Genomic DNA, 13,176 nt, shown 5'->3' with positions numbered 1-13,176 from the left:
GTTTTCAGGCCTAAGACCGAACTAGAGTTCACAGTCTCCTACTTTCTAGTCTGATAGTTTAACCACCATGACATCACATAATATTTTAAAATAAGTTAACACAAATGATGTGATTAGTAACCCATTGTGGCTTATTATAGTAACTATAGTGAATAATTATATAGTAAATAACAGTGCCATGGTTTGCTTAACCATGATTTGTTCAGTAAATTACTATTTGGCTGGACTCACCCAACTTTCTTGTCTATAAATCATGATTTTTAAACCAGAATAGCCTGATTCATACAATGTATTAAACAATTAAACTAATCAAAACCATATAACAACATCATGGCTTAGTTGTGTGAATTTAATGAGCGAATTCACTCACCAATGTGATTCACATATTGTGCTTTAACCACAAGCTATTTATTAAGTAACAATTAGAAGGATTAATGTCATAAACTTAACACTAAAGAAATTACAATATGCTCAGTAAACCCAGCCATGTTAACTATAAGGAGAGGGGAATCAGCTATTGTGTGCTAGTTTAGTGTATAAAGGGCTCAGAGACCTTATGAACTGAAATGCAATACTCTGTGTTATTTTTCCTTGACTGAAAGTAGAAATCCTAATTAAATGGTTGCTCAAGCAGCAAATGAACAACTTTCTAGGCAAAACAAGCGCAGATTAAATCCTACCAGGACAGATTTGCTTGGTAGATCATAATTTTGGTAGATTATGGTGATTTTGTAACATCTGGTCCCATAGTTACTCTAGGGGCTTTGGTAAACCCAACAGAAGTTGGTTTGTGGCTTGGTTCTTCTGTTCCTGTGGTCCCTTTTTAAACATCAAGTGAAAGTCGTGACCTGCAAAGACTGTCAAGCTTTAGATAGAATACTGGTTGCGACTCTACCTGAATCAAGATGCCCTGGTGATAATAACCATAACCTGGATGGATTGCTGCTATCCGTGAAGTGGTTTTCAGAGACAACTCAAAAGCTATACCCAAAAGCTATACTTGGTATAAAATGTAAGTAGCTTAAACTCCTGATAGCGTCATCAAATGAGATAACACCCATTCTGAAGTTCATTCCATCAGTTGCCAGTCGCTTCCAGTTCAAAATGCTGATTATTCCCTTTAAAGGGCATGTCTTCTTTACAGTTTAGCATTGGGGATCACTAGATAAGACTTTGCCAAAATCAAATCTGCCCAACCAGTCCAGACAGAGGGGGCCACTTGTATGACTCCCCACTCATGAGTTTTATTATGTATGTATGTATTTATTTATTTATTTATTTATTTATTTATTTATTTATTTATTTATTTATTTATTATTTGATTTGTATGCCGCCCTATCTCCATAGGACTCAGGGCGGCTCACAACAATTAAAATCAAACCAGATAAAACATGTTAAAATACATATTAAACACATGTTAAACATATTAAAATAATTCAAACCCCATCAGTCCAGGCTGGGCAATTTGAACAGCCATGTTTTTAATTCGCGGCAGAAGGTGTGAAGGTCAGGGGCCAACCGGAACCCCAGGGGGAATTGATTCCAAAGGGTGGGAGCCCCCACAGAGAAAGCTCTACTTCTGGGGGTCGCCAGCTGACATTGTCTAACCGATGGCATCCTGAGTAGGCCCTCCCTGTGAGAACGCACCGGGCGATGGGGAGCTGTTGCTAGTTGCAGATGGTCCAACAGATATCCTGGGCCTAAGCCATGATATTCCATAAATCATTGATGAGTCAACATCTTCTCAATGGTGGCTCCCATTTCATTGAACCCCTTCTGCTAAGGCAAGGTAGAGTTTTTTGGGCCTTTTGGATGGGGGTCCCCATTGATTAAAGTTTTCAGGCACTGGGCCCCCTCTAAATTTAGGACAGACGGGAGGAAGCAGGAAGAAGGGTTTGCTCCACTAGTTTAAGCTCTGCAAGAATCTCCCCTATTCTTCTACCACGGCTCACTAAAACTCTGAGGCTGGGAATGAAATAGGAGTATCTCAAAATCTCAGGAATAAGCAGATGGATATTTCAGGATTGAGGAAGCTCCTTTTTTTCTGGAAAAAAGCTATTCAAATAGCTTTCAGAAATCCCACCTTAATGAATTCTCTACTGAACGAATGCTAGAGTTCGGGTGTATTTATTATTATTATTATTATTTTAAATTTGATTTATATGCCGCCCTTCTCCGGAGACTCAGGGCAGCTTACAATGCGTTAAGCAATAGCCTTCATACTTTTGTATATTTATACAAAGTCAGTTTATTGCCCCCACAAACTGGGTCCTCAATTTACCTACCTTAGGAAGGATGGAAGGCTGAGTCAACCTTGAGCCTGGTGAGATTCGAACTTACAGTAATTGCAGACAGCTGGTGTTAATCACAATGCTATCAGTCTGCTGAGCCACCAGGCCCTTCAGTTTCCAAGATTCCCTACATTAGCTGTATATTTTTTTTACTCTTAACCGTAAGTCTACCTAATGAGATTTATGAAATCCAGTCAATGAATCCATCTAATGTGAACCTTATTTTCTGGACTGTGTGATACGGCTTAATAACATGCCTTCCCCAACTAAGGAGAGGAAATATTGCAAATTGGCAGAAGTACTGCTGCTGCCTGAAATTATGACTAATGCAGGAGCAGCAGTGGAAGAGATGGCATAACAACAGGGGTGGTAACTATCTCTCCCCCACTCGTGCCTTCTGCAACCCTCCTTCTCTACAACTCCCATTAGGATCCTGAACAACTAGGTGTAAGGTTTGAGGAAGGTGAGACAGGAATCAGCAGTTTCCAGTCCAGGACCTGGAAGAAATTCAATACCTGTGCAGTTTTACAGCCACAAAGCATCAAGTATCCTTTAATTCTGAAGATATGAGGAGGAAGAAGGCATGATTCTGAACCATCAAGGATAGGGGAGGGCAAGGAGAAAAGCAACGAAGAGTTGGAACTAGCAATATCCAGCCAGATGCATGCGGCTTTGCACATTGCACAATATGCACATTGCATATTGCAATGTGAAAATGCTCCTCTAACCAAACCGTGCCCAGCAATCTTATGTAAGGAGATGGATCAAGCCAGAATATGTGTGATTTACCACTGAGTCCAGGTTTGCCATTACATATGTTGAGGATGTGAGTTTAAAGGGGAGCCTGAGGACCCCTGTGTCTGTTGGCTTTGTCTGTTTTTGTACCACATAAGGCCTTAAGGCATATGCGGAATGCAGAGGCTGCCTTAGAATGAAGCCGCTATTCCAGCAAAACATTTTGATTTGCAGTGTGCCAGCTTCTCTGCTTTTTGAAGTTAAAGAATCTAATTTGGTTTTTCGGTTGTTGGTTTTTTTAGGTTTTTTTCTTTTAAAGAATCAGGCAAATCAGTTTGACAGGTGCCTAGGGAAGTGGCTGCAAGAAATGAAACAGCTCATGTGCAACCCCAGGGGACCCAGATCTAGAATAATGGCAAATACAGATAAGACATGTTGTAGCTCAAACTATGCAACCTCTCGGCTTTGATTTTTTATTTTTTTTTTGTATACAGCATATACAGTATACAACATACACTGAAAACTGGTGAGAGAAGCCCTAGCAATTAATTTCATGTCATTGTTATGTGTAAAGTAGTAACAACAAGGGGACAATTGTTGCAGGACTGGCCAGAACACTGACCAGATGTTATTTTTAAAACTCATCTACTGGTCATTTGTAAGGGAAGAGTCCGAACAGTGATTGACTGATGGTGCTCTCTGTGCGTTCTTTGTTTTTCAAAATGGGCAGACAAGAAAGATGATGATAGATTGTTTCCTAATTACTTTGGGATTGGAAATACTGGCGGTGTGGAAATGCTTTTAAACAAAGGCCTTTTTAAAAAGTCTAAAGTCCATTAGAAACAATTGTTATATTTAATCAAGAATGTATGTTTCTTTTGTTAAGTTTAATTTTAATTAGTAAGTATGGAATTTGCTAGAGAGATGATGTAGTGTAGTCATTAAGATTTATTTATTTATATTTAGTTAGTTAGTTTGTCAAACATGTACAAGAAAACAGGTATAAGTATAAACATGGACATGAACACAGGAAATGAGTATGAATAAATGGGAACAATAGGACAGGGACGGTAGGCACGCTGATGCGCTTATGCACGCCTCCTTACAGTCCTCTTGGGAATGGGGTGAGGTCCACGGTAGACAGTTTAAGGGGTTTGAGGATGTAACAACAGAGTCAGGTAGTGCATTCCAGGCATTGACCACTCTGTTGCTGAAATCGTATTTTCTGCAATTGAGCTTGGAACTGTTTACCTTGAGTTTGTATCTATTGTTTGCTCGTGTATTATTGCGGTTGAAGCTGAAGTAGTCATTGACAGGTAGGACGTTGTAGCAGACAATTTGGTGTACTATGCTTAGGTCAGACCGTAGGTGGTGTAGTTCTAGGTTGTCCAAGCCCAAAATTTCAAGCCTGGTGGCATAAGGGATCCTATTGTGAACAGAGGAGTGGAGTAGGCATGAGGAAACCTGGATTCTAGTCTTCTTTTAGGCACAGAAGCCATCTGAACAATCTTGAGCCGTCAGTTGTCATTTGTTGTCGTTGTTCAGTCGCTAAGTCATGTCCAACTCTTTGCAATCACGTGGACTTCACATGCCAGACCTCTCCTGTCCTCCACTGTTTCCCGGAGTTTATCCAAATTCATGTTCATTGTGTCGATGATGCTATCCAATCATCCCATCCTCTTCCGTCCTTTTCTCCTTTTGCCTTCAATCTTTCCCAATATCAGGGTCTTTTTCCAATAAGTCCTTTGCTTCTCATTAGGTGGCCACAGTATTTGAGCTTCAGTATCTGCCCTTCCAAAGAATCATTTGTCACAGCCCTAATCAATGTCAGTCTCTACAACTAACCTGCTAATACCTTCCCCTCCTCCTCTTATGCATTGATCGATTAGCAGTAAAGGCTAAGTGAGCACAGAGCAAAAGTAAGCAGGATCTGCAACCTTGAAAGCTAAATGGTAAGAACACAATCATACATACTATACATTTCTAATCTTGTTACATCTTATTAATACAATACATTATAGATAATGGGAAAAGAGGACAACGTTCTCTAAGCTACAGAAATAGCCTTTCAAAGCTTTGATCCTCTGTTTTGTTTTTTGTTTTTTTTTAATTTGATTTATATGCCGCCCTTCTCCGGAGACTCAGGGCGGCTTACAATGCGTTAAGCAATAGCCTTCATACTTTTGTATATTTATACAAAGTCAGCTTATTGCCCCACAAACTGGGTCCTCAATTTACCTACCTTAGAAAGGATGGAAGGCTGAGTCAACCTTGAGCCTTGGAGAGATTCGAACCAGCAGTAATTGCAGGCAGCTGTGTTAATGACAGGGTGCTCTAGACCACTGTGCTATCAAGGCTCCTTATTTATTGTCCCTTGGGACGACCAGAAGGTTACATTACTGTATTACATGTGGTCATACAGTATTTGGGGAGTAGCTGGCAGTATATGCAAATATGAAAATTACTCTCTAGAAAACTGAAGCAAACGGTGTATTAATCTAGGCTGGGGGGGGGGAACCTCTCAGTCTGGATTATTATTTTTATTTCATTTGGAGTCTGTTGATGAACGTTGGCAGTTAAGATTTAAAATATTCATTAGCTCAGAGAATCTTTTCTCTCATTAATGCAATTTTTAATATATTGTAAAAGGTGGATCCTAATCATAATGAACTGATTTAGGAACACCGAGAATGCAACCTGAAGACTTTATGTGTGTGACTTGAATTAAAATAACAGCCTTTCCAGGATTCTGCTAACATATTTTTAATGGCAGCACTTTATTTTATATTCTACTAATATAACAGAGTTCTTGCCAAATTCTATAGTTCCTCAGCCAGCAAAGTTCAGGGATCACAGCTAAATTTCATTTGGAATTTTTAAAAAATGGGTTGTAATCGACTAGGGGTCACATGATAGCAGTGTTCCAATATCTCAGCGGCTGCCACAAAGAAGAGGGAATCAAGCTACTCTCCAAAGCACCAGAAGGCAGGACAAGAAGCAATGGATGGAAACTAATCAAGGAGAGAAGCAACCTAGAACTAAGGAGAAAGTTCCTGACAGTTAGAACAATTAATCAGTGGAACAATCTGCCTCCAGAAGTTGTGAATGCTCCAACTGTGGAAGGGATTGGACAACCATTTGTTTGAAATGGTACTATAGGGTTTCCTGCCTGAACAGGGGGTTGGACTAGAAGACCTCCAAGGTCCCTTCCACCTCTGTTATTCTGTTATTCCTATATTTCTGTCTGTACAGTATTTGATCTGTTGGTCCAAATTCTGTCTTGACTGAGCAATAAAAAATAGATTCAGACTACCTTGACCACTTCTGCTAAAGAACAGAGCAATTTAAGTCAATTCCCCTATGCTTCCTAAAAATCTGCTCTGGAAAAGATGAGGAATGTTCCAGAACATAAGAGAATGGAGAAGAAAGAATGTGCAAAAATTGCTTTCTTCTTTTTCTTCTAATGTGAGCCTCCACTGGATTTCATTACCATTGAGAATAGGCCAATAGCTTTGTAAATACAATAATAAAAAAAGAAATGGCTGACATTTTTAGAAAGGTTATAATTTATAATTCACTTTTGGTTCTTGAGAATTCTTGATTTGGTTTAGTCATAGGTGTTTTATATTGCTATATTACATTACTTTAGAAAAACAAGCCTCTCTAATTTCTCTTTCATATCATAATATTTATGAGTCTGTTCTACAATCCTGACATTGTTAAGAACACAGAATGTTCTTGCCATTTGCTTTCTGCTCTTTGCCAGCATAAAAAAAGCCGGTTGGAAAGCCTTCTGCTTTTCCCCATGAACTTTAATTTTCCTTTAAAAAAAAAAACTTTTAAATATCCCCAGCTCAATTGCATAATTAATGAAATTATCCCCTCTACAGGCTCTTAAATATTTCAGAGAATATTTGGCTAGAAGCAATAATTATCTACATTGATTTAGTATATAAATAGCTCCATTTCTTACTTCTGATGTAGCTATTTATTTACTTTAATAAATTTCACAATATCAAAGCAAAAAGTACCCTCTAAAATCATTTAAAATACAATAAAATATTAGATAAACTAATCAAAGCAAAAATGCACAGGCCATGTTGTCACAGCAGAGAGTGTTTCAAGCTAAGAGATTAAACCTCCACCTGAATACAAGAGTAAATTATACATGAATAAAAATTTCAGACATCCCAGGAGTGAAATCTATTAGATTTAGGATCCACTTAAAATTGATCGGGAAGATGAAAGTAATATCTTATGGATAGCAGAGTTCTTTGCCATACAGCTGTTAGGCAGATGATCTGTAACTCAAATCTCTCATCAGACATTCATATTCAACCGATGAACCTTTGTCAAGCTACTGCCTCCCTACAAGACAAGGCTATCACACTAGCCCGCTTTACAAAGTGGTGATGAGTTTGGTCATCCATACTTATCCAATGCGTGCACAGTCCTTTGAATGTTTGCAAATGGGTATGTTGAAAAGCCAATATAGTTTTAACTTTTTTGTTGTTGTTGTTAACCAGCAGGAGGAAGGAATAGAAAAAAGAAAAATAAATCATTTGTTTCAATGAAATGCGTTTGGTTTAATTTAGTTTCATTGTTATTTGTGTGCTAGCTCAGCTGACAATTCTGGGTGATTTTATCATCTGATGAAGCCATAAAAGTTGCAATAAAACTACAAAATAGTAAATAGGTTCCATTCCAAAGTTTTTATAGAAGAACTGCCTTAAGTTAACAGCCTTCCTAAGAGTTCTAACCAGGCATGGCCTATTCTAGAGCAAGGAGGTTATAATTGAAAAAGCCTTCATCTGGGCTCCTGTTCCCTTAATATTCAGGGAATGGTAAGCATCCACTATCAGGCAACCACAGCACATGTTTGACCCACCGATTCTCCCTGGAGCACGTGGTCCTGAAGGTACTAAGGACCTGAACAATGAACATTTGTATGTGTAATAACCACTACCTAGAATAGAATCTTACAATATTTGGGATTATTCTGTTCATTTGCTGTCACCAATCTTGCCATTTGTACCTTCCAAATCAACGTGAAGGGCAGCCCCATGGAAAGCCCCATTTACAAGAAGATTCCCTTGAGAAAAGTGTTTAGAGGCCTTTGCCCTATCTATGTATAACATTTACATAGCCAGGAAGAGAGGGCAGAAAGGCAGTTCTGAATGCCAGGAATATTTGATTTGCTTTCCATGGATAATGGGGTATCTTGATACCAGAGCCTGTCGCTCAGAGGGACTGGCTGATTAGGGCTAATGGTTAGCCTTCCACTGGAATGAATGACACATCAGAGGTTAGGAAAGATGAGGCAGCTTTATAAGAAATAAATTGTTGTGGCCCACCAGCAGCCAGCAAAGCTGGCAACAGATTCGTACAGTGAGGAGGTTGGGGAGGAACATGGACCAGTCCTGGAGTCTGAGGAAGTCTCTAATGAGGGCTCTGCGTTGAAGGCAGAGAGGGGGCCAGGGCTGGATGCCAGTTATCAGCTACCTTCTGAGTCAGACATCAGTGAAGCAGACGAATGGCTGGAGCCTGTTCCCAGTGTGCGCATGCGCAGAGTTACCAGACGAAGGGAATAGCTAAAGAACAAGGGTCGACTTGGGAGTAAGGCCACAGGTGGATGATGAATGGCCCCTCCCAGAGGGAATAAAAGAGGAGCTAAATGGGAGTGGAGTTTGCAGGAGACAATTAGTTCGCTTAATTGGTTCAGTTCATGACTCTCTGTGACTCCTTGCCAAGTTTTGAAGATATCGGCCTGGCAGCTCCCCAAGCCAGATAAGGTCTGTGACTGTAAATTCATCCTTGAAAGACTTTGCTGGATGTGAATGAGAAGAATTCACAGTAACTTAATAAAAGGGGTTTTTTGTCAGGATAAGGAGTCTGCTTCGTAGTTTGGGGAAGCCTAGGTTAGAACATAAATGAAGCAAATTCTGTAAATTTTCAGTGCCCTCTGCTCCCCAATCCAATTGGAACATTCTTTTTAGCCCAGAAGTTGTGGATTGTATGATATGTATTTATTCATTCAAAAATAGCATTAATGTTTTATAAGCATATATCATGGTCATAGAAATGGAGACTAACAATAGGTTTACTCTGAAAGGGGGTGCGGTGGCTCAGCGGCTAGCTTGTCAGCTGGAAAGCTGACAGGCCAGATTTGAGACTCAAGTGCCACATAATAGGGTGAGTTCCTGTTACTTGCCCCAGCTTTTGCCCACCTAGCATTTCGAAAACATGCAAATGCGAGTAGATAAATAGGTACCACTTCATTTGGAAGGTAACAGTGTTCAGTGTGCCTTTGGCATAGAGTCATGCTGGTCATATGGCCACGGAAAATGTCTTTTGGACAATGTCTGGTTCCCTTGGCCAAAAAATTGAGTTGAGCACTGTGCGCTAGAGGCAGACACGACTGGACAGGGAAACCTTTACCTTTATTCTGAAAAGGCTGGCAAAGGGCTGCTTGCCTCTTGAGTTTTTTCCCATCTTACGTCTTAAATCACGTTTTCATTCTGTCACTTATGAGAATAACATGGAAAACTGGTCAGAGGCATGAAGTAAATTTGGGCTTGTGCATTGAAGTTATTGCCTGCAACCTGCATAATTTGTGTACAGCTAACCTATAATTAGGAATCAAGACCAAGAACATATCCTGCCACTTTTGAAATTGTAGTTTTGTTCCTTGAAACAAGTTGTGCCAGTACACAACGTCCACAGAGTTTAGCTTCAAAATATATGTGTCTATTAAAACATTTAAGTGTTTTTGTTTTAAATCTTGCAGATATTTGATAATGAAGCCAAAGATCTTGACCGAGAAGTCTGCTTCATTGATATTGCCTGTGATGAAATTCCTGAGCGCTATTATAAGGAATCGGAGGTAAATAAAGGACACAATGCTTTTGACTTATATTGTGCAAGTAACTCATGGAAACACCCAAGCTACCTTGGGGAGAATGTTCCCATTCTGGAGTAGTTCGGCTGCCAGGAGCGGGGGGGGGGGGGGACTGGTTGCACACGCATGCGCAAGGTGGATCTGGAGCAAGGTGAGAAAGAAAAATGGGCCTGCCCCACCACCCCCAGGCCCTCCGGAGGCAGGAAACAGCCTGTTTCCCTACTTCTGGTGGGCCCAGAAGGCCCGAAAATCAGCTGGCCAGCGCACACATGCACGCCAGACCTTAGCTGGTGTGCCCACTGATATGGCTACGCGTGCCACCTGCCATAGGTTCGCCATCACAGGTATAGGGTCTCCTGCTTGAGCAGGGGGTTGAATGAGAAGACCTCCAAGGTCCCTTCCAACTCTGTTATTCAAGATTCCACAATATGGGTGCCACATTAGAAAAGGCTGACTGCCTAGAGCCCTGCCAAATGTAGCTTCTTAGCTGACGGAACCTGTAACATATCCTCTCTCTGCTGGATCTGGTGGGATGGGCAGATGAAATCAGGAAAAGCCTGTCTCTCAATAATCTGGCCCCATAACCTGAAGGGCTTTAAGTTAATACACGCACCTTGAACTGGATCAGGTAATCAATGCAGATTTTGAATCCACTTTGCTGATATTCCACGTTTTTAACTTCAGCCTTTGAAAATCCTTTAACAAACCTTAAATAGAGAGATATCATTTGGATGCAATGATTTTTCATAATTCACTGCACTGTGTGTAAGTCCTAAAAACTCATCTCTTGTCAACCTAATGGCATCAGCTCCTCGGATCATGTTCTGAAAAATTTCGGTTCAAGAGGCATGGCTTCTGCAGCGAAGACTGACACAAGGATTATCCACACAGCCACATTTATGAGTGTTACTCCATCCTTGATACAGAAAAGAAAGTTTGTCAACATAAAAATCATGTCCTCCCCATCGGCTTTTATCACTCTTCAGCAACAAGACCAATAGTGTTACTCTCCTCAAATAATGTCATGCAGAATACTTTCAGAGCAGCAAGTGATAGATTACTTCTCTTCTCACACAATGTCACTTATCAACAGGAAAGCTAACAACCAATTGCTTTCCTGAGTGTGTGGTGGGCAGAATTCAGAATTCCAATTTCCACCTTCACTAGGTAGACTCCTTACGTTAGCAAGAAGGCAGAGCATTGTGGGAGTGGACTGCTTTTTCTCTTAGGGGAACTCAAAATCACATTTTAAAAAAAGATGTAACTATTGGAATTTGATATTTCACTCAAGATCAGTATTCCTATGGCTAGAACTTTTTTTTTTAAAAAAAAATCTCCTATGATGTCCACATGACTTCTGATATTTTTCGTTCTATCCTATAAATTTACAGATAGATGCCAAGTGTGTGCATCTGGGACAGCATGCTATGTTCCTGCAATAGATCTGGCGGGCAAGGGAGATGAACCCCCTTCCAAACTATAGGACCCATTCACTTGCTGGCTGGCTCATGTTGCAACTTCTATAAAAATGTCTTAAAGCCCTGATATAAGTACCAGGGCTAAGCAAGCTAGCTCTCTTAAAAGAAAGAATACATTACAGGTAATTCTCACTTAACAATGGTAAGTCAGACCAGAATTCTCATTAGTAAGCAATGCAGTCATAATGTACAATGTTATATGACTACATCACTTAGCCACGGCAATCCAGGCAGTCCCCAAGGCATAATAAGTTGTTAAGCAAGGACCTCCTTGCAACTTCCTGACAGCTTCCAGCAGGTAAAATCAGTGGAGAAGCTGCAGGAAGTTGCAAGTCCTGCGAGGAAGCCAGTAGTTGGCAGCTAAGTGCCTGCTATAGCATATGCATGGTGGGGCCGGAGGTGGCTGCTGCCAGTTGCATGAAGGGGCATTGGCAGCCGCTGCGGGACTGTGCCATTGTGGCCAGGCATGTATGAACTATGTGTCAGGGTTCCAAGTAACACCCCCAACAAAAGAAGACTCAGAGGCTAGAAGTTCCTCAAAGTTCCATTTTATTAGAGGTGTCATATTGGCACATCTGAGAAAACCCAAATCTGAAAGGTTCCAGGTTTTCCCCAACCAAAAGAAAGTCCAAGTCCCTTCCCCTGCACCCACATGTCCACCACATGGTCCAATCAATGCACCGTCCCATCTGGAGATGCCTCCCAGTCATGCCACTCCAGATGCAGGGCAGAATGTCCTTGACTCTCAGAGAAAAGAATGTTATTATGGCTAGATATCATCCCAGCTCCATACAATCCCCACTCCCAGTTTCCCACAGCACTAAATGTGGCAGCCCTGAAGATCCAAAGAAAAGATGGCCTCCAGGGCTGACACTATGAATTGTGGGCAGGAGATGCTATGGATGTGCACCACTGAGCTATTCTGTAGTTGGAGTCCTTGGGAGAAAGAGCAGTGAAATTGGGAGCAATTTAAAGGAGCAATTTGCAATCTTCTCTGCCGGTTTCTCCATTGACTTTGCTTGTAGGAAGTCAGCAGGGAAAGTCACAAGCGGCAATCATAAGACTGCAGAAAACTACAACAGTCATACATCTGAGCCACTTGCCAAGAATCCTGATTGTGATTATGTGAAGGGGGTGGAGTGGGTCTGGAACAGCCAGAACTTTGAGGACTATTGTCCAGTGCCTTCGAACGGTTGCTTAACAAGTCATTAACCAAGGATTACCTGCACAGCAGTAGGAACACAGTCAGTTCTTTTACTATTAAAACAGCTTTATGGCTCTCTCCTGGTTAGAAAAAAAGAAACATCTGAGTCCTGTACTGCCTCATGAACACAGAGGAAGGAGAGAAGACATTCTAGAGATAGGTCAGCAAATTTTTACTGAACTCATAGTTGCTGAAAACCCAGAAATTGTCAAATGTGACCAATCAATCTTTCCTTCCTCCCTTCCTCTTAAATGCCACTCCAAACATTGGAATCTGAATGGCATGTTGTCCAGCCTCACACAGTTGGCAAACCAAAGAAACAAAGAAATCACTCGGATTTCAGAAAGGCCTCTTGGATGCAAGTCTAACTAGATATTAATCTTGAAAACTGTGAGAGTACATTTCCAGCCAGACTTACTGTGAGTTCACTAAAGTGGATTCTTTTTGAAGCGCTTTCTTTCCAGAGCTTTCACAATTGGCTTGTGTTGCCTCATCTCGTATGTACTAAATCTCCTGCTCCTTGGTTTCCTTCACACAGTCTCACACACCTGAACTCCCAATATAATATTT

At 40.8% G+C, this 13,176-nt stretch overlaps 1 protein-coding gene across 1 annotated transcript in view; it reads left to right on the top strand.

Moving 5' to 3' along the window:
- The window catches only part of PITPNC1 (phosphatidylinositol transfer protein cytoplasmic 1), a 169,186-nt gene that overhangs the window by 136,612 nt on the left and 19,398 nt on the right, over positions 1-13,176 (top strand). The window contains exon 6 of the mRNA XM_034412637.3: positions 9,814-9,909. Coding sequence (XP_034268528.1) covers positions 9,814-9,909 — 96 coding nt within the window. The remainder of the gene's footprint in view (positions 1-9,813; positions 9,910-13,176) is intronic.

Source organism: Pantherophis guttatus, chromosome 2 (genome assembly GCF_059756535.1).
Source record: "Pantherophis guttatus breed Tessera chromosome 2, ASM5975653v1, whole genome shotgun sequence".
Taxonomy (NCBI): Eukaryota; Metazoa; Chordata; class Lepidosauria; order Squamata; family Colubridae; genus Pantherophis; species Pantherophis guttatus.
The sequence above is the reverse complement of the archived record's forward strand: the minus strand, read 5'-3'. Positions and strand labels throughout refer to the sequence as shown.